Source organism: Musa acuminata, chromosome BXJ3-4 (genome assembly GCF_036884655.1).
Source record: "Musa acuminata AAA Group cultivar baxijiao chromosome BXJ3-4, Cavendish_Baxijiao_AAA, whole genome shotgun sequence".
NCBI lineage: Eukaryota > Viridiplantae > Streptophyta > Magnoliopsida > Zingiberales > Musaceae > Musa > Musa acuminata.
Genome location: NC_088352.1, coordinates 1,768,524 through 1,789,961, shown reverse-complemented (window position 1 = coordinate 1,789,961; position 21,438 = coordinate 1,768,524). Strand labels below are relative to the sequence as shown.

The 21,438-nt window shown below is 40.7% G+C and overlaps 1 protein-coding gene and 1 long non-coding RNA gene across 3 annotated transcripts; both read right to left on the bottom strand.

The window, feature by feature from the left end:
- Nucleotides 1-2,714: 2,714 nt before the first annotated feature.
- LOC103980301 (uncharacterized) lies at nt 2,715-3,528 on the bottom strand. Its single transcript, XM_009396661.3, has 3 exons — nt 3,401-3,528; nt 3,187-3,324; nt 2,715-3,074 (listed from the first exon to the last, which is right to left on the bottom strand). The coding sequence occupies exons 1-3, from the start codon at nt 3,479-3,481 to the stop codon at nt 2,955-2,957; spliced, it is 339 nt and encodes a 112-aa protein (XP_009394936.1). The 5' UTR covers nt 3,482-3,528; the 3' UTR covers nt 2,715-2,954.
- A 708-nt stretch (nt 3,529-4,236) lies between these two features.
- Nucleotides 4,237-21,311, bottom strand: LOC108952559 (uncharacterized). 2 transcript variants are annotated; one of them, XR_010496211.1, is made up of 4 exons: nt 20,482-21,311; nt 20,319-20,369; nt 19,971-20,198; nt 4,237-5,572 (listed from the first exon to the last, which is right to left on the bottom strand). It is a non-coding gene; the product is annotated as an uncharacterized LOC108952559 (long non-coding RNA). The 2 variants fall into 2 exon arrangements; XR_001977622.2 differs by having other exon boundaries at nt 4,237-4,736.
- Nucleotides 21,312-21,438: the final 127 nt, after the last annotated feature.

The following is a 21,438-nucleotide window of genomic DNA, read 5'->3' as shown; positions in this document are numbered from 1 at the left end:
AAATCATTAAAATGCAATGGAAGGACAGTCTTTTACAAAAAAAGAAAATTGTGTTTGGCATTTTGCAATACTTTTCACAGTTGGTCAATGATGGAACCATCAGATTTGTACAATGTTAAATCAAAGAAATAAAAGGAAGTGATCAAGTTATATGACATCAAACTTCCACTTCAGACATTACGATAGCTCGGAAAAGAGCACAAAACTTAAACACACAGTAGAACTAGATTCTCATGATCTAGATCTTTTTGTTTCAATGAAAGCCCAAAACAGTATGATTTTATGGCATAGCATCCACTAGAACCAAGCATTACCATAAAATACTATTGAGGCATGTATGATGGGGTACAAGATTAAATTGTAAAAATGGTAGCCTTGTAAAGTTGAACATTTAGCAACATAAAACGATATATCTAAAAAAATATTAAAATGATTACAAGAAAGGTGTTGGAAAAACAATGACAGTAAGAATTGAGTGGTAATGTGTAATAAAACTAACATTCTGTTGGCACAGGAAACAGGTAGAAGATCACCTGAGCATTGGAAACAAGGCAACCAAGTAAACAGGTTTGATGACCACAAACATTTTAAAATGTATAGGCCCACTGGATCCAATTCAATCAGGTAACAGTAGCAAAATTTCTTGAGAAACTACAACATTGGCATGGATGGTTTCTGGCAAGGTATACAAAACATAAAGAGAATTGAGATTAAATTTTCAAGGGATGATAACAAGTTGCTTGGAACTTGTAATTCATGTACAAAGCAAGCTGTCACCCACTGGATTTATGCCAAGTATATGCTAAAGTGAATTAATTATAGGCAGCTCAAGCCAATCATAAATTAACAATTGGCTAACGAAGTTACCATATCATAACTTTTAGTTGTTCAAATTCTCAATCTGCTACTAGTGCCCATAAAATCTAATCTACTGTATCACAATTATAACCATTATGCTTTAACTGATTGGTTCAAGCACTCTGTGCCTTGTATACACGAATTCCTATTTTGGTGTGTACAAGTAGAGAATCCATTATTACTTCTACTTTTCTGAATCCTTATTCCTAACTTCAACCTGATTAAGATCTCCATTCTACTCCAGAATTTTACCTCTCTATTAATCATCCTACAACATCACTTATGAGATGTATGCTATTTTTTCACTCTTGTATAAGCTCTTATTGGATAAGAATTTTGATTAATACTATGAGAAGCACAACTTCACGTTTCTTATGTTTGGTAAAACTCATCCTTTAAATAGTGTCCCATTATATTTGTTGACATGTTGACGACTATTAAATAAAAACCAATTCTAGTCTTGGCATCTCGTCAGAGAATCTATTTGAGAAATTCTGTTTATCTGATAAGGAATGTCAAATGGCATCTCGTCAGAGAAGACACACACACACACACACACACACACACTACCTTGTACAATTTACAATGTTCAATATCACCTGAAAAAAATAAAAAACTAATATTAACTAGTATCAAGATATATGGTTCAGTCCATACAGACCGGTACACCAAAATTTGATTCATTAATATATACTTATAAAATCCATAAAAAATAATATTAGATTATATTTACACCTGATTACTTTATCTTAGTGACGAATGTCTAAATTCTTTTCGTGTCCCTAGGGACCACATCTAGTCCTATACACAGTTCAGTCTTGTATTCGTATTTGTACTTCATCAATCTTTATCTAATCTTCATATCCATTTCTGCACTGAACAATACGCTTTTGGAATAAAGTATCCATGAGATAGTTGTATATGGATCCATACCTGCTAATCAAATATAGATATAGATACAGCTATGTTTTTGTCAATATCTAATCCAGTTTTTGATCTGTATCCAACATTTTAATCTCTAGATGTTCTTGAAGCTCTAGTCATTGTCTCGGTTCCCAAATTCAGCTGCGTAACCTAAGTATTGGAAGGGTCCAGCCAGAGCGTGTTCTGGTACCCTTTTGACGTTTTTCATCTTGCAGGATGCCTAGCCCCAGAGATCTTCCACATCACCTGTCATGATCCATGCACTAGTCCTAGAAAGATTTGGTGCTGTGTGGTGCCTTCTTATCTAGAAATTCCACTATTAACAATGTAGACCAACGACACTTGGAGAGACCTATAAACTAAATAGTGCATGACACTCGTGACATCTTTTCAAACATTAACTTCGAACTGTAATAATAGATAAACTAATTCTAAGCATATACTCATTCATCTATTTTCCAAAATCCAATCCTTCAACATCTATAAGACCAAAAGTTTTGAAGTCTATATTCTTACTAGTTTGTACTGTGTACAGTTCCATTAAGGCCAGGTCTAAATAGCTGAGAATACAGTTTCTAGTGTGTCGTGAAAGACTACTGCCCTAATAAAAATTCTTCTCCAGAATTGATGTCAGCAGTCTTCCCAGGGGAAAGAACTAAGTGGGTCATGGTCAGAACACTTCTTCGAGATTGAGATTTTTTTTTTTAAATATGCATGAAAAACATCTAGGTGGAAGAAGTATGACATTTTCATTGGATGTATAAATTTAAGCATGAACTAACCATCACGATGAAGTGCATGAGCTAAAAGAAGAAATTTCAGAGTCTTAGGTGGGCAATATTGTTAAGAAGTCATAGGGACAGTTGCAATGGCCTAAGAATACATGAAATGAAATAAGGAATAAACAATGAAAATGAAACTTACGAAGATAATAACTTAAAACATTTATGTAAAATTATTGCTTAAACTTCAAATATTTATCATTCCTAACACATACATCTATTTACCAAGATGAGGACAATCGAAGGAAACAAGTTCCCAAAAGGATTACAATTCCAACACAAGCATATCCAAAGACTTCAGCAACTGGACGGCCGATCCGACAGATCAAACCGATGTCTGTGTGAAGAGCAGCAAACTCTTTCCAATGGCAGGGAATAGATCAAAGGGAACTAGGGTTTGAAAGTGTAGGGCTGAGGGAGGGAGATGGGACCTCGGCGGGGATCATTCCCGTCGTCCAGCAACCTCTGCACCCGTTTTTTGGCGCAATACTGCCGATCGAAATGCTTGACCTGCAGAGTTCCGACCACCGCACACGAAGGATCACCAAAAGAAATAAAAGAGAAGGAAAAAAAGATCAATCTTTGGGCGAGGAGAACAGGGGAATTGAACAGGACACAATACCCAGGTGGGGCGGCACTTGGAAGCGAACTCGGCGCGGGCGGACTTGCACTGTGCGGGATAGAGGAGACCCACGGTGGCGATCTCGGTGGGCTTCTTGTCAGACTCCTTCTCCAAGCACGCGAAGAAGGCATCCCGCGCCTGTTTGTCAAAACGACTCGACGAAATCAGATACAGGGGGGATGAGAAGGAGGAAGGCGGTTTGGTTTTGGCTTGCCTTGTAGCAGGCCGCTCTGCCTTGGGCGAGCACGTCGGCCATCACGCCGTCTGAAGCAAGTTGTGGCGGCTCAGAGGACATCCACGGAGTTCAGAACGTTGGCATAACAAAAACGACAAGCCGTGCCCGAGGGTGTATATATATATATATATATATATATATATATATATATATATATATATATATATATATATATATATATAAAAGAGTTTCATTATGATAACAGTTTAAATTATACTTTAGCTTATTTTAGAGGAAAATATGCTACATTCAAATTTTAGGAGGACAAATATGTGAAATAATATAGTGCTATTGATCTCTTATGGAGCATGCAAGAACTAATTTTTGCAATACAACTCTTTTTGCCACATTGATGTAGCTTGAAATTTGTTTAAGAAAATAATAAAAAAAAATTGAGTAGAAACCGAAAAAATATTAGAGATAACTCTTATTTGATGCTAAAACACAATGTAATCCGAAACTTTTAGGTAATTACCATTGCTATTTTCATTGGTATGAAATAAACTTTTAGGTAATTACAATAAATTTATCTTGAACATTAGAAAGACATTTATCCCAAGCCCCCCTCGAGTAACATTACAAGGACAAAAAGTACCATCACATTCTAAAATATAATAAAGGACCAAAATATATATATCACATTCTAAAATGAAATAAAAATCAACCACAGTTGATTTTTATTCTAAAAGGAAATAGATTTGGATCGATGGTTGCAAAATCAGGACACCAACATATGCAATTCATGTTATCAGACAAGAACAACATAGCAACTTATAGAACATCCTTTCGTTCAATCAGTACTGGTTTCTCAAAGTCCATGGAGAGTTGAGGAATCTAAAATGCCCATTTTTTTTCATTAAAACAATGCTCATTGCAACACCAAAACCAAGGATGATTTGCACACTGCAACTCTACAACGAAGGATGACAATTCCCTCCCTCGACTGTTGAAGCCTCAAATGCAGCAAAGGTTGTGAGACAGTACACTACAAATTCTCATGAGAAAAAGACGGAATAACAAGTGTACTTAATGGTCCGAACAAGCAAGTACTCCTCTACTACTTGGTCATCTTCTTTGAAGCCTCTCATGTCCATGATTTCCTTGCTTCTGTGAGCCAAAATATTTGACATCAAGCGTTTCTTTGGTCATCATGGCAAAGTTACGGTGGTGGCAGCGATCGGTAGACATCTCTTCTCTCCACTTCTTCCATGGCTTAGGCTTCAGCTCTTGGATCCAATTTGATAGATTCATGACGACCAACACGCTTTCTGCCCATCTGTTCGACTGCACTGCAGCTTCCCTTGTAGTTTCCCCTCTGAAATAAGAGAGAGTCCTTTTCATGGAGATCAGTTACAAGCACTGTATAAGGAAACAAAATTTTTATGCTGTTGAGCTATTCCTGATATTAGCCAATGTATGAGAACCATTCCATCAATCTCTCGGAGAACTGGTACATTGCTGAAGTTTGGCAATTTAGAACCTTGTAACCATGGAAAAGTTCTATTCGAAGGTAATGAAAGATAATGTATTTGGACGTTTAATGCTTATGTACATCAACATAGAAGGCCGAAATCCTTGCTTGACAATTTGTTACCACCATATTGCCGGACAAGAAAGTGCAATAAAAATGAAAAGAGAGTATAGGATGCGTATATGTCTCTTGATGAGTTCAAATTTATCTCAATGTCTTCGTCACATATGCAGCAAATAGTAAAACCCAGATAATGAACATGATAATGTTGCTCAACTCGGTTTAGTTCTTGTCATAGCAACTTCGAACGTATACTGTATCACTAGCTTGATGAAAAGGCAGAACAAAAGCACTAAGACGCGCGAAATGGACGCAAACAAAAGCTTTGTCGAAAGCAAGGCATAATGTGAATTGAGGATTCAATGAGGAAAGGACAAGATCAATATCATTCATACTGGATTGCCCTTGTCTCGGTTCCCTCACAAAATTGCAGATATTCAATTAGATTAAAGCCCTCCGGAAGATAGCCTAGAAAGATCTGTAAGGACATCAAGCAATAGATAGTCTGGACAAGATGAAAGGAACACTTAGCAGGAAAAGAATCTGCTTCTTATAGTAACATTCGGCAATAATTCCATTGGAGTTTGGCCTTTCCAGCTACTATCACTGTGATCGAGTTTCTTTGCAACAAATTAAATCGGTCAGTATGAAGGGTTTGTCAACGCATGACATACTTAGCTTCTTACTTGGAAAAGTAAAAAAACAATAATAATAAGAAGAGGCTAGACTGATGCAAAAAATTGCCATGAGAAGCCAATTTGTTTCATCTGATCTATCCATGTTGAACTAATTGTCGAATCGGATCTAGATTTATACACGAAACAGGAATGAAAAATCAATAAATTAAAACGAAAATAAAAAAAGAAAGACCAGAAAGGCTGCCAGACATGCATGTATAGACACATGAAAATGTAAAAAAAATACAAGAATTAGATTGAGTTCGTTATGAGATCAAAAGATGGATAGCTAGCATGATCTGGGTTTTATCTTTAAGCTTCATTTATGAGTGTAAAAGGCATTTCTTTGACAATGAGAAGCAAACATTTGCAAAGAGTAAACATAACTATTTAACACATGAGAAATCATAGGTGGTCTCTACTTTCTTCTTCATCCCTCCTCTCCTCTATTGTTGATTATGCTATTGTTCTGTACTTAGCTGATTGGACTTTCAAAATTTCTCTCTATCGACGAAGCACTCAATTTCTTTTAGGAACCATTACAGAAAAAACTAGCCTTGGCTCATTCTCGCGTGTCGTATCATCCCTGAATGAAGAATGGTAGAGTTGAAAGAGGCAGTAGTAAACGAAAGAATCTGCTCAGTTTGTGTGTTGTGTTATGGGTGGTTCACCTATGGATAAATTGCCCAAGCACATATTCTTTTACCTATGTTCCATGAATACTCATACCAAGATCATGATGTGTGTCTAACATTCCCTATGTTGATCTGTGCTTTCTGAAAACAATGATTTTATCCTCGGAAGTACTTCAAAGTTCAATCCATGACTTCGCCTCAGATAAAATAACCTCTAATGGTCTCAATTAGCGGCAGCTGCACAAAGTTTCAGACACACTGACCAATTGGGTTCAACCTAACTGCACATTAGATGTACGCGAATTCTATCCGATTATAATTTGAACTCCTTGAAACAAATAAGTACTTTGGCGGCAAGATGAAGTCACTCTGTCATGCAATGATAGTATCTTCTCTAGAGTCTCCTTTGCTCATTCATTCATACAATAGAACCTTTTTCATCCTATGCTGATCATGGTTAAGCTTGGAACATTGTGTGTTGCCTTCATCCCCAAGGTTGGCCAGGTGAAGAACAAAATGAGTTTTATAATACCTTAAGGCCTTTGCCTTCGGAGTTGACATAGCAGTGAAAATTCATCCACCTTTGGGGTTGGCTAAGTAGAGAACAAGCAGACACCAAATACATTACGGCCATTGGCTTTAGGGTAGGTTGTCGAAAAGTATAAAATATATAACCTTCCACCTTCAAGATTGGCTAACTTTCAAAGATGTAAAAAAACATGCTTAACACATCACAAACTTCGCTGTTAGAGTTGGTTTAGTGTAAAAAGTATATCAAAGAGTCTTTTGAGTATTCATCCTCGGGAGGCTGGTGATAAAATTGCTTAACACAATTAGACACCCGAACGACAAAACTATTATCGTAACATTGATTAACACAATATGACACCCGAAGGATAAAACTATTATCATAGTCCTTTAACACGATCCATGCAGAAATTGAACTCGTTAAAAATTGTATAAACAATTTTATTTTGACTCTAATGTGCCATATTAAATTTGAACCCTATAAGGTTTCTACCAAAAATTCTACAACTTTTCTTAACATGATCCATCCAAAATTTAAGATTGCTTAAAGCCTTAAAAAAAAAAAAGATCGACTTTATCAAATCTGAATCACTCCAACCCCTTTGATCTTGTTTCACTTTCAAAAAGGTGGACTTAGGAAAAGCTCATTCTAAATCTGAATATAGGAAATGCTTTAGCGTTTACCACCACATTTTGCTTTTGTAGTCAAATAAATAATTGACCAAGCAATTGATAATGGTGGAGGGATTGTGGCGATGGCACCGATGATGATAATCATGATAACAATAGCAATGGCTGAAGGTGCTTGCGGTCGTATTTATAAAGGTGATGATGAAGACCATTCTTATGATGGAGATGGTAATAATGATAATGGTCCGTGATTATGGTAGCGGTAGCTATGATGAAGATTAGTATCGATGATAACGATAATACCGGAGGCAACAACAACAATAATGAATGATAATGACCACAGGTTGATAGAGACAGTTGTTACAGTGATGATGATAATGATAGTAGATGATGATAGTAATAGCGATGGTAGTAATAGCAATGAAGATGGCAAAGGATGGTGGCAATGTTGAAACCATTAGTGATGATAATACTAACAATAATATTGGCCGTGATGGTGGTGGCGATAATAACAGTATGAGTAATGGTATCAACAATAATATAGACGCTGATGTCAAAAGATATTCAATTAAAGAATCTTTTAAAGCAAAAATCTGGAGGACATTTTGATCCTCCCTGAAGAAGTTCTTTAACTTCTCCCAAAAGCTCTTTCAAAAATTATAATCAAACTACCAAAGTTTGACCAAATGCGTTCTTTGATAACTAATGTTCTAAAATCTTTTCTGAGCTTCATCTCACTGTCCTATCTATAGATTTTTTTTTTGTTTTGTAAAATAAACTGTATGAAAATCTTATTAAACTACCTATTTAATGATATTAATTAGCTTTTGTCGCTTTCTTAAATTTTACTAGCATTTCAATTATGGCCTCTTAGTCAGAATTACCCTAATTTAAAAGGTAACCAAGAATTTATTATTAAAATTAAATAAAAATAATTTTCATTATGATGGATCTGAAAGGATTTATATAATGTATTTATGAATCACTTGTCTCTTCTTCCAAGAAATTGAAATGAAAAACCTCAATGTTAATTCATGATCCTACAATTTTGTAAATCAAGTTATCGAACTGCTAAATATGGTTCATGTTCCTGGGTCGACGAAGAACAAAGTAGAGCATCAAGTGGCGATGGACAGCTAATAGAAATATTTGCCAATAATTAATGATAAACTCTTAAATGATGAAGACCTGTAAATCACAAAACACAGTAATTTCAACAAAATATGGAAAGAAAAGTTTGGAGCTCAAGATTAAGTGTGTCTATGTGGCATTACTGTACAGCAGATTGCCAACCGAAGCCAAGTAAAAAAGAAATGCATGGCAATACTCACTGTTGCATATGCGATATCAGTACAAATGGAAATTTCTATCACTTGTTTTTCAATTATAGATACATGTTTCACACCATGGCCAGGTCGCAGAATCTACTTACCAAATAGATCAGGATCAGCAATACTGGTCCTGGCCATCAAAATTTCTGAATCATATGTTGAACATGCCCGATATTTAAAGCAAGGGCTCGCTCACTTAAAAAGGCGCTCGGGCGTTCGCCTAGGCGCTCGGGGCGAGGCGAGGCGTGGCTCGAGCGCCTCGCTTCATTTCTAGACGGCGCGCTTCAAAGAGGCGCCGCTTAGGCACTCGCCTGAGAGCCCAGGCATCGGGCGCTTCGGGCGAGCGCCTAGGTTAAACCATGCGACCGAACCAGTAGTTTAGATCTGGTTCGGTCTCCGATGCTTTAGTTGGTTCAATCGAACCAACTAAAGCACCGATATTAGCGCGACTTCCCCAAACCTAACCCTGCTCGTCGTTCACGCTGCTCGCTTTTACCGTTGTTGTTGCCACTATCGCCGCTCTGACACGGACTTAGCTGGTTTTGCCTAAGTCGTGCGGCACCCTTGCGCGTCCGTCCGCAAAGGTCAGCCTCCCCGAAGCCTCCCATTGTCCCTTAGGACCAACAAAAGAGAGAACGGGTTAAAGAGAACGCCTCAAACGGGATCCACAAGCAAACATGTCCGAAAAACACTTCATAGACAAAGCAAATTACAAACAGACTTTACAAGCTCTGAACAGTGGCACAACAAAGGGTAAAATGGTCCATTACAGACCGAAAAGCTCTCGAGCGTGTCCACATGACACAACCTTTATTTACAAGCCTAAAGAGGCCACCAACCCAACTAAAATGGGACTATTAAGCCTTCGGCCGCCCCTTTACATTCTGTACAAGGCATGAACATGCCAAAAGACACGGACATACATAAGCATTACATCAAACACCTTGTTTAGAAGTTTGTCCGTGACATTCTCCCCCACTTATCCCTTCGACGTCCTCGTCGAAGCCTTTGTGAACACTGCAACTCTTCGCCTTTGCTGAGTCTTCAATCTTCTGCTTTAGCTGCAATGCGCCTCCTGGCTCCCAGCTGCTCTCCGCTGCTGTTTCTGAGTAGTCGAACCTTTGATCCGCCATGCTGCTTCAACTCACCAATGACTCTTGACTCTGGTGTGGGGTTGGCTGAGTTGTGTTGATCATTGTTGATTCTTACGGATCCCCCAAATGAAGGAAAAAGACCATCCTTACTGCGCCAGTCTCTCAAAATTTCCACATGCTGCTTGAACTGGGTGGATGCTTGTTGGAGCTTTAACGAGCATCGCCTCGCAAACTTCTGAAGTTTTGGGTCCTTCCTCCACAAAATCTGCTCATTGACTCTTCTTTCAGTTAGTTGTCACATCCAAGTAGGTTCGCATCACTTCCGCTTTCGATTGGCATTTCGTTGGGAAATGAAGCGGACAATCTACTCTCAGTAGCACTGATCACCGTTGGTGAGGATTTGACAACTATTGTCTTCCATTATCTTCGAAGGGTCTTTTGAACTTGTGCAGAGCTCCTCTGCTAGATAGATAAGAGAACTGGGGTACTCGGTTTCGCCCATTCTCTTAAGAGTTGAGAAGGCAAAGGTTACTTGACTTCGCCCGCCTGCTCGAGGTTGTACTTCATGCATCGAGCTGGTTACTGGTCTTCGCCTGCTCTTTGCTCACACTTCTGAAGCACTTGAAGTGTTTGCACTCCTTGCGTTGAGTTAGCTACTGTGATTCACCTTCTCAATGCCATTGAACTTCTGGAATGCAGGAAGTTTTCACCCCAACTTGGAGTAATTCTCTGATAGATGAGGTCGCCTCTGGGATTGTACCGTCTTCTCCATCAACCCTGCCGCCTACTACACTGAGTAGCAAAGGTACAGCACCGCGTACTGCTTGCTTCGTTCCTTGGTCGTGCACTCTTGCATGACCCGAAGTCCTTCACTTACGGCTATCTTGATGAGAAACTTGTTGACACCGGTCTTACGAAGTTTCTTGGCCTCTGCCCTTCAGCCTTGTCTCGGTACTTGGAGATTGCCTCTGCATGCTCCACCTCCTCGGCCCCTTTCACGACCAAGCACTCTCCCTCCGTGAGAGCAAGGGATCAATGACTTTCACGAAAGTCCCGCCTCTGCGGTACCATGGCGCTGCCATGCCCATGGCGCTACTATCCGTCGCCTCGCCTCTGAATCCCTTTTCTTCACAATCAGTTTTCTTCACAATCAGTAGATATGTCTCTGTGATACTCCTCTGAGTCCACCTCCATTCTCACTGATTGCTTGATTTTGGGTAGCTAAGTCCCTCTGGACTTGTCGTCGCTTCCTCGCCCCTTTCGACCTCCTGCTTCAACACCTCTGTGTTCTCCAAGCAGTCTGTTTGTTCGATGGAAAGACAGACTGCAACTCCCATGCATGGCCTCTGCCATCACATTGTAGGGTTTGCACTGATTCTGTTCTCCTTAGCTTCCTTGGTAGCAACGTTCGCTTACTCGACCTTGTCCTCTGACTTGTCGGGCTCCCTTAAGCGAATATGAGCTCTGGAGCAGTCCAACTCTCCAGCTGCTTCGATCATACCTCTGCATGATCAAGTCCCTCTCATGGGACTCACTGGTACTTGCATTCGAACTTTTCCCTTGGTGGAACCCAGCCCCCATATGCTGATGACCAAGGTTTTCATCCGATGCAAAATTCGGTGCACGCCCGGAAGACCCGCCTGTGCGGTACCATGGCCTTCACTCCTTGAATCCATAGCCCTTCTTGCCGTCGTGTTGTTCACCAAAGCGGAGCTCCCAGTAGCTCCCGATCATACCTCCATATGATCTAGTCCCTCCCGGGACTGTGTCGTGTGTGTCGCATTGCCACGAACTATTCCACCACGATCCGCTGCACCATGTCGCCTCCTGGTGACATCTCCATTGCATTCTGATCCTTGTGGAATAAACTCGAATTGTGAACCCTCCATGTGTGGCCTCTGCCAATACATCGCAGGGTCTCCTCCACCTTCGATTTTGTTCGCTCCTTTGGCAATCGACCTTCATCCACCCACTCTTGGGTCACACCTAGATGAAGCACCGCTCTAGGACAGTCCGTCGCCTAGAAGCTCCCGAAGTCCACCGACTTCGCTGTAAATTGTGCACCATTGCCTGGATCCTGGGCCTCTGCCCCTACCAGCACAATCTCCGCTGCGCACTGCTTCCTTCATGGCAACTTGAATGGCAACACTGTGGCATATTCTTCAAGAGTACCCGCCTCTGCGTCCTCTTGCCCCGTGCTAAGGCCTTCTGAACCCAACTTCGCCTCCGCAAATTGAGTCGCCTTAGTTCCTCCATCAAATGCTCCTCCGAGATAAGGTGCATGTGCCTAGAAGCTCCCTTCGTCTTTGGCACCATGCAAGATGAGTCCGCTCCGTCAGAATGAAGGACCCATGGAACAACATGATCCTACTCTTGCCTCTGCAAGAGTTCATGTCTTTGACCTATGTCTAAGGAAAGCACTGTGCGTCTGCTCCATGTTCCAACTTCTCTGCTGGCTCCCTTCATGCGGCTTGGGTACTTCACCAAGTTACACCCAAGTTGCTCCGCTCCTCGTTTTTGCATTGAGTCGATGGTGGCCCTCGTGCCCACCATTCCACGGGTCAGCCCTCCCTGGAGTCCGATCTCCACATCGACTCCAAGTGTGCCTTCATTTAAGTTGCTTTGGGTCGCTCCCCCACTTGATCTCGCAATGCATCCACCAATGCATTCTCTCAAGCGAGATCATGCGACGACTCCTCGCCGCTTGCTCAGTCCATCGAGCTTCGTGGAGTTGTTGTTTTGTTGAGGTACTCCTCCTCAACATGTGCAGTCCGTCGCACATGATTCTCCCTCTGGAGAGCCGGGACTTATCCCTCCTGGATAACTATCCCATTTGAGCAACATCTCTCTTCGTTTCGGAGACCACCATCCCCTTGGACTACTCCGATCTGCTGAACAAACTGTGCATTGTTCTGCCTCTTGCAAACGCACTTGCTAGATTGCGCCTCCACGTCAATACAACCACCGCTGCACCCCTCCAGGCCTAGCAACATGCTGAACTCGTTGCACACTTCAACCTCCTCCGGACGTATCCTTCGCATGCCGAAGAGAAAGTTTCAATGCTCCATGGCGCCGAGTCTCGGTCGCCTTGGGATGGCCACGAACAATCCATCGTCCGCATACAAGCCCATGCATGAGTACCGAATTCTTCGAGTTAGCAATTCCCCTCACCTCTGTGAGCTTTGCACAACTCTTTCGGTCGCTGAGCAACTCATTCCACTTTGCATGGTCTCGTCCTTTTGCCAAGCGCCTCGCTTGCCTTGAGCACCATCAAGTAAAGTTGTCAACGTTGAGCCGTAGCTCAAACTCAGCCATCCCAACCTTTGTGCGCTCCAGATTCTTCTAAGCTTGCCTGTTCTCGTGGTGCCTCTTGCGCGAAGGGTTGGCCATTCCTCTGAATGCCAATCTCAGATGCCCGCTCCTCTGAGCGACTCTTTTCCCTACATCTCCATGCCCGTTTTCCCTCAAACGGTCGCGCATGTGCTGACTGCCCTCACGCAGCCCCGCTAGGTCCCCCACGTTTGCATGTCAAGTGTTTCTATGAGTGCTTGTCCCGCTCTGATACCATATGACACGGACTTAGCTGGTTTTGCCTAAGTCGTGCGGCACCCTTGCGCGTCCGTCCGCAAAGGTCAGCCTCCCCGAAGCCTCCCATTGTCCCTTAGGACCAACAAAAGAGAGAACGGGTTAAAGAGAACGCCTCAAACGGGATCCACAAGCAAACATGTCCGAAAAACACTTCATAGACAAAGCAAATTACAAACAGACTTTACAAGCTCTGAACAGTGGCACAACAAAGGGTAAAATGGTCCATTACAGACCGAAAAGCTCTCGAGCGTGTCCACATGACACAACCTTTATTTACAAGCCTAAAGAGGCCACCAACCCAACTAAAATGGGACTATTAAGCCTTCGGCCGCCCCTTTACATTCTGTACAAGGCATGAACATGCCAAAAGACACGGACATACATAAGCATTACATCAAACACCTTGTTTAGAAGTTTGTCCGTGACAGCTCGTCGCTTCCGCTCCCGCAGCCATTGCTGCTGCTCGCTGCTGTCGCTGCCTCTGTCGTCGCCCGCTGCTCACTGCTACCGCTGCCACTGTCGTCGCTCGCCGTTGCCGCTACCGTTGCCGCTCTCACTTTTCTCAACACTCTCGGTCTTCCCTTACACTCTTCTCCTCTTTCGCTTCTTCTCTTTTGAAATCGAAAGTATACTGTTAAAAGTATACAGTATACTATTATACTGTTAATAATATATAATATACTATTTACTGTATACAGTATGACACTATTATTTTAATTTTAATACTATTAATTTTAATATTATTAATTTTTAGCACCTCACTTCATTCGGGCGAGCGTCTAGCGCCTCGAGCGTTTTTGGACCGTGGTGCCTTTTGACGCCTAACACTTTTTAAATCACTGCTCACAAATGCTCATTCGAACTGTTTTCTGCTTCTATCATATTTGCAGCTCCATTTATACTGTAAGGCACCATTGTTTTGTGTGTTACTCTTCCCCTTCCTTCCATGTAACAATTCAACACTAGTGAGATAGCATAGAGACTCCTGCTAGCTCCTTTCTGTTCATATAGTATTAATCTTTAATGGAATATAGCAATCACTCGGAAGAAATAAGATGGATTCAAGAGGAAGATGAAAAGCTTGGAAAGAAAGATCAATTGAGGGTTTGGACATGGAGAAACAGATGAAGAGATTTGACAAGCCGATATGATGATTCAATTTCCTATAGGTTTTTTAGGAGGCATACTTTGGAAAATCTTTCTAATGGAGAATCATCTAGTTTTATAAAGGATATTAGAATAATTTATTCTAGATAAAAAAATCAATAAAAAGTCATTAATTAATTGGCCTAAAAACTTTGAGAGTTGTTTGAAAAATTAAAGAATCTTTAGCCTTTTTAGGTGCTACCTTTGGGAGTTTACTTAAGTGTACTCTTTTTTTTCTCAGTTGTAATAAGTTATTTTAAAGCTGTTTAGATATTCTAGGAGTTATATTTTGGGTTTATAAAAGACATACAAGTTCTCTAAGAGATTGCTCTTAGAAATCATTACCTACATTGATTATACTAAGGCTCTTAAACCCTTATAAATAGAATTATCTAAGAGCTTATCGATCGATGAAACTGTTCAGATTTGAATGAAAAAGAATTACATTTTCTCTCTTCTAGCCTCCTTTTCTCCTCTCTTTCTCTCCCTTGAATCTCTAATCTCACTCCTCTTTTTTTCTCCTCTAATTTTTAATCTTACTCCTCTCTCTCTCTCTCTTTCTCTTTCTCTACATCTCCTTTTTATGATCTAAACTTCAATATCAAATTCTGTTGAATCTCATATTTTGATGATGAAGTCAATTGTCATTTATTATCTAATCTATATGTTGAGATAAGTGTACAGGATTAACTACGATGAAAGTAAGATATGCAACAGGAGTTGCGTCGGAGTCAAGACAATGATCACGTTGGGAGTTCGACGGAAGTTCGGACAGTCGTCGAAGGTTCTACGAAAATAAATCCGAGAAGTCCATGAGCTTGCCAAAAGAAGCTCGTCGGAACTCGCCAAGTGGATCGTCGCAAGACCAGGAGTTTGCCGGAAGTCCGCAGGAGCATCACCGAAGGTTCATCGGATGATCGACGAAAGTTCGCCGGAAGCTCGCCGGAAGAAGCGATTGACGTACCGGAGCAAGTTGCAGTAAATATCTTAGGAAAAATCATAGTTAGCACAATAATTAAGTTGGAAATGGGAGGTGATCCCATTAACTTAATCTTGGGGCAATTGGGCCCCTGAAAAACCCAAATTGGGCCGAATGGATCAACCCATTCGGACCCTGATTTCTGCTAGGCGGTTGAACTCCCCAAGCCAGGAGGTGGCACCGCTTGGGCTCGGTCTCCGAGCTCTGGCTGAGCGGTGCAACCGCCTCAGTCAGGAGGTGGCACCGCCTGAGCTCGGTCTTCGAGCTCTGGCAGAGGTGCAACCGCCCCTGACAGGAGGTGGTACCGCCCAGAGGCTCAGTCTTCGAGCTCTGCCAGGCGGTGCAACCGCTCCAGTCAGGAGGTGCAACCGCCAGATCCCGGAATTCCGGGAATTGACAGTTTTGAGCTCCAAATTCAAACTGGGTTGGGGCCTATAAATACCCCACCCATTCAACACTGAAAGGGCACAGCATATACACCGAAATCCTGATCTTGTTCTGTGATTTTTAGAGCTCAAAATTGTTGTAAAGGCCAAAAGTTCTTCTCCCTCTTTTCTTCCAAGTTCTGAGCTTTAAAGAGAGGAGAGAAAATTCTGTAACGGTTGTCTCCTAAGCCAGTCAAAATGAGTGAAACTGTAAAAGAGTGGTTGGCCTTCCCCTATTGAAGGATGGCCTCTAGTTGACGTCGGTGACCTCGTCGGTGGAGGAAGCCAAAAGTGGAGTAGGTCAAGATTGACCGAACCACTCTAAATCTCGATTTGCATTTACTTTGAGCATCTTATCCTTACTGCAAACCTCCTCAATAGCTTATTGCCTTCTGCGCATATACGATCGTGTTTCAAGCTCTGCATTTTCCGAATCAGCGTTTAGACGTAAATCGTTTTTATCGTACGATCATCATATTTCAGTTTGCGTTTACGTTTTGATTTCTATCTTAACTGCAAACTGCATTTATATCTTTGCTTTAACTGCATCTTGCTTGGTTACAAGTTAAAGTGATTTACGAATCGAATTTTCTACCGAAATCGCTCTTATCGTACGAACGCGATTTTAATCGTCGAAAGTTTTCTGCTGCACTAATTCACCCCCCCCCCCCCCCCCCCCCCCCCCCCCTCTTAGTGCTCTTGATCCTAACAAATTCTACATCACCTATAAGAATAGTATCGCCTTCCAAATAACACAGACCTCATGTGAAAAAAAGAAGAAGAAACGTTTCACTTCACATAGAGGAAGCCAGTCAACAAAGTCATGCCATTCTAAGGGTAGAAAGTGGTAAAATGCTTACATAGTAATAAATAAATCCATATTGACTATTTTTCCTATGGGATTAATTTTTACTTTAAATACTATTGAACAAATGCAATACAAGGAGTAAGGGTGACATTGCAGTCTCTTGCAATCAAACACCATCCATGGCAATCTCTTGTATTCATCGACCTAGTTTTCCATCAAAACAAATGCTAATGATTCCGGGATCTGACAACACCCGTATCTTAATTCTTCACTAGCCTAAAATGTCAGCCAAACAAATCTTTATATAAGGTTTGCAATTTTGATATATACCGATGTATCGATTAGGTATCGGTATGGTACGTACCAAGGTGTACCGATGATACATAGGGACGTACCAATGATACAACCAAAATCATCAAAAATAACTTCGAGAATATCTAAAAAATTTTAAAAAATTAGATTAGGATTTTTAAGTTAAAAATAAATATAATTTTAGTATAATTTTAACATAAATAATGTAAATTAGGAAATAATAGTGACATCTTTTTTTAGCTTTGAGGAGTAACTTTACGGTACGTTCTGAATCGTCCTCCCATTAATATTTAATTATCTACAAAAAAATAATTTGATTGTTAGATTATTTTTTAAATAACTTAAACTTTAACATTCAAATGAATTAAGTAATTAATCAACGAATATATCTGGTTCTACCACTAAAAAGAACGCTGAGACTCCACAAGCGATGTATTGGGGTCCTTGATCCTATATATATGTATATTAATATGATATGTTTGTCGGACTCAATCTTAAAATTGATCACATGACATAGTATACTGATACACCATATGTCATCAATGCAACAATGTGATGATGGTCGTAATCTGATCGTCGTGAACCACATGTCCGAGGCTATCGATACAAGGTGTAGTCTAATCGTCGTAATCGATTAGAGTGTCACAAGCTAATAGAGTTGAAGAGATCGAGAGAACAAAATGAATTTAAAAAGGAAGAAAAATGTTTAAAAACCCTCTTCTAAGCCTTAAACAATTAATTTGACTATTTGAAATAGAGAAATCTCAACCCTTAACCGTTACCAACTAGCATAGGTCGGTAATGATCGGATTTTCGAACGGTAATGATTGGATTTCGATTGTTATCGCTCAATAAAAATATTGTATCGTTCGATACGAGGTCATGTGATGATACCACCTGGAAAAGAACGATCCTCGCACCGATATCTCATCGAACTAGTATGTATCTCAGTATTAAGTGATACAGGTTGGCACAGCAAACCCTATATTTATGTTAATAAATATTTTTTGGTTTTCACACAAGCTGACAATCGAAAGGTGGTCAGTCTTAACAAAGAAACCAATTATATTAAACTAGTCAGAATTACTTGATCTTAGAGCAAATTGGATGACGCGGACATAAGAAGCAACGGATGGAGCACAAGATTCACAATAACGCCTAAAGTCAACCAAAATAATGGATACAGAAGAGTACATATGTTTAATACAAAATGAAAGAAAAATTATAAAAGTCAGGATGATTCAAAATGGGATGTTTTCCTAAACTGAAAAGATAATTCAAACAGGAATGTTATGTGCTCTTAATAAGTTATATCAGAACGATACTAAACCATTATCCTGAATCTTCTGCTAGGGTTCAGGAGACTAAGCCACATCACAGATGCATATTATTTTTTCTTCGTGTGGTAGATCCATTGGTGATTAAGGGAGGGGCTATATACCTTCAGATGCATATTATTTTTTTTCTCCGTGTGACATATCCATCTTATCTTTTTCTGTGTGTGACTGATCCATTCTCGATTATAAGGAAAGAGCTACATACAGTCCGAAATAAAAAAATTAACTTAAGCATCAGAGTGATAAATGTAGCTGAAAGATAACCAACAAATGAGTGAAGCAAATTAAGTCACAAGTACATGAAATGATCAAAGATTCTAATGGAAAAAAGACAACGTAAAATTTTTTGCATCATAAGACAAAACCAAATGCATCCGAAAATAAATACAAAAATTAGAATGACACATATAATTTGAGTAGAAGTGTTATCCATATGACTAGGAAAAAAGTGGGTAGAAGTCTCCATATGACTTAGGAAAAAAAGTGGCCAATTGGATAGAAGTCTCCACATGACTAAGAGAGAGGCGGTCCTAATGACAAGGATTTCTTTTGTGTTTCTGGATAAGAATCACCATGTTGAATTCTTTTCTATGAATTGACAGTTTTGACTGAATACACCCTTCTGTCCTCATGATATGCTCATCCTGTGATGCACAAATAATGTTAAAAGTTTCTATCTAATTTGTTTACCTTTTGCTACATATAACTTGACTATATCGTACCAAGAGTTGAAGAAGGATTCAGTCAAAAGTCAAGTCTTATTCTATTGAGAAAGCTCACTTTCTTGCCTTCTACGCATAAAAATATTATTTAGAACCAACAAAATCCATCCATCACATTCACTCCATGCCACAATCCATCATGTCATCACTCTTACCTCCATATACGTTCTATATATAATCCAAATCCAAGAGACTGCACTTGCATCTTCAACAGAGATCACTCAACCACAATTAGCTTAGTCTGCCACATTTTAAGCATCATATTGCTTTGATGCCCACAAAAGATGTAGTTAGAACTTACAAGTAAATTGGATTTTCATGATGGAATAAAGAAAAGGCAAGTGATGCCTGTATATCGTAATGCGGACGTAGAGCCATCTTTTCTAAGCCGAGATACAATTTGCTAAATCGCGCATGTTAATTAACATTAAAGAACATGTATCAACTGAGTCCTCTAGTAAATTTTCTGTCAGCCAACTTTATAAGATAGTTAAACATGAGGACATATCATCCCCACACATCTCCCTCATCAAGAAGACAAAACATGAATTTTGCACTCGATGCGCGAGATCAGGAGGTCAAGTGTCATCCTCTTTGCGATTGTCAGTAATTTATCATATTTGTGTTCAAGGTTCTCATGATGACATAAAATATATACCTAATCCTAACTTCTTACACAATCCCCTAACAAAAGCCATGAATTAGTCGTCTAACAGATATCAAGTGTGTCACACTACAAAGGTATAACTACACAACTTGGTGGAAAACATTAGCGACAAGGAAGTTACGAAGAGCTGTCTCATTACCTTAAGCAAAAGGAGAACTTTCTGGGAGCGAGTAGCTGAGACCACAGAAACCAGAACCTCCACTGCATGAACCTAAAAGCAGACAAGTCTTTTCCTCAACTTGCTTCTCTACCAAACACTGGTATAGAATGTCGACCATGGAACGAAATCCGAGTTCCAGCGAGAGAATGGAGGACCACGTCAATGGTGGTTTCGATGCAGGAGCGAAGCAAATTTTAACTGAAGCAACTAATGAGAAACAAAGAGACAAGAATCAATATCAAATGAAAAAGAGACAGCATCATATGAGAAGCTGATACAACTCAAATAAATAAAGGAAAGATATTTATGTGGATAGCAAGAGAATACCAAGTGGAGATAAGTGACCTGATAGCTCCAAAGTGAGAGGTGCTGCATCCACTGGTCAAACAGAAAGAAATCCGGTCAAACAGAAAAAAGCAAGGAATGTAAAGAAAGATCAAGGCAGCCGTAAATCACCATGGAGTCATGGTTGAGGAAATGGTAATCTTACCTACACGATTATTACAGTTGATCTACGCCCAAGAAGAACGCAACGAATTCTTGAGGGTTTGAGCATGGATCTTGACGAAGACTAGAAAGGAAAAGAGGAAGAAAGCGGAGAAGGAAAGGAGAGAGAAGACAATAGGCATATGGATGGATCATGTACTTCGCCCTTATCCGAAACAATCGTCTCAAAAGTCACGCTTCCATGATCCATAAGTTCCAGTCTCTCCAAGTCTGAAATAGACCCAAAACTAGTAGTAGTAGCAGTACTTGGGAAACCAAGCTGATTAAACAGACAAGCGAAACTAGTCAAGACAGCATCGAAGTTCGAGGAGGAGGAGGAGGAAAAGGAAAAGCCTGCCTCGCACGAGCGTCCAATCAGATCCACCATCGATATACCCACGCAAGGTTGCCTCTTTCACCAAATCGCATCATCGTCACCGTCAGCAACCCTCATCACACAAGATCAAAGAAGCAAGGAAAGAAGAAAAAGGGTAAAGGAGAGCAGATTTCTCTCATCCGGCACCGCCAGGGAGACAGGGATGACAGAGAGAGACGTGAGCACGCAACAGCGACGGCATCCCGGCGACACCCACGCCGCTGTGTGCTCACTCTCTTCTGTCAAGTAGATCACCCCGGACGACGCCGGAATCGATGCATATAATAACAAAGCCCACATAGTCTAGATTGGAGGAGGAGAATGAAAAGAAACCAAGCAGAAGAAGAGCGGCTCGCGCGTCCACCACCCAAGGCTGCCTCCGCCTTCGCTCTCTCGTCTCCCACTCATCTCATCACCTGATCCAATTCTCCAATTCTAGGGTTAACTCCGCTCCCGACTCTTCGCTCACACGTGTCTGCGCTTCCCGTGACGACAGAAGAACACGTATAGGAACGGAGAAGGGAAAAAACTATGAGGACTCCACCCGCATAATAAATCATATGCGACCGTTGTATCCGCCACTCG

Bases quoted from the DNA above. Each gene is read 5' to 3' on its own strand.
- LOC103980301 (XM_009396661.3), bottom strand. From the start codon at position 3,481: ATGTCCTCTGAGCCGCCACAACTTGCTTCAGACGGCGTGATGGCCGAC. The intron at 3,325-3,400 runs GCAAGCCAAAAC...TTTGACAAACAG, and splicing joins GCAGAGCGGCCTGCTACAAG to GCGCGGGATGCCTTCTTCGC. The intron at 3,075-3,186 runs GTATTGTGTCCT...GGAACTCTGCAG, and splicing joins CCAAGTGCCGCCCCACCTGG to GTCAAGCATTTCGATCGGCA.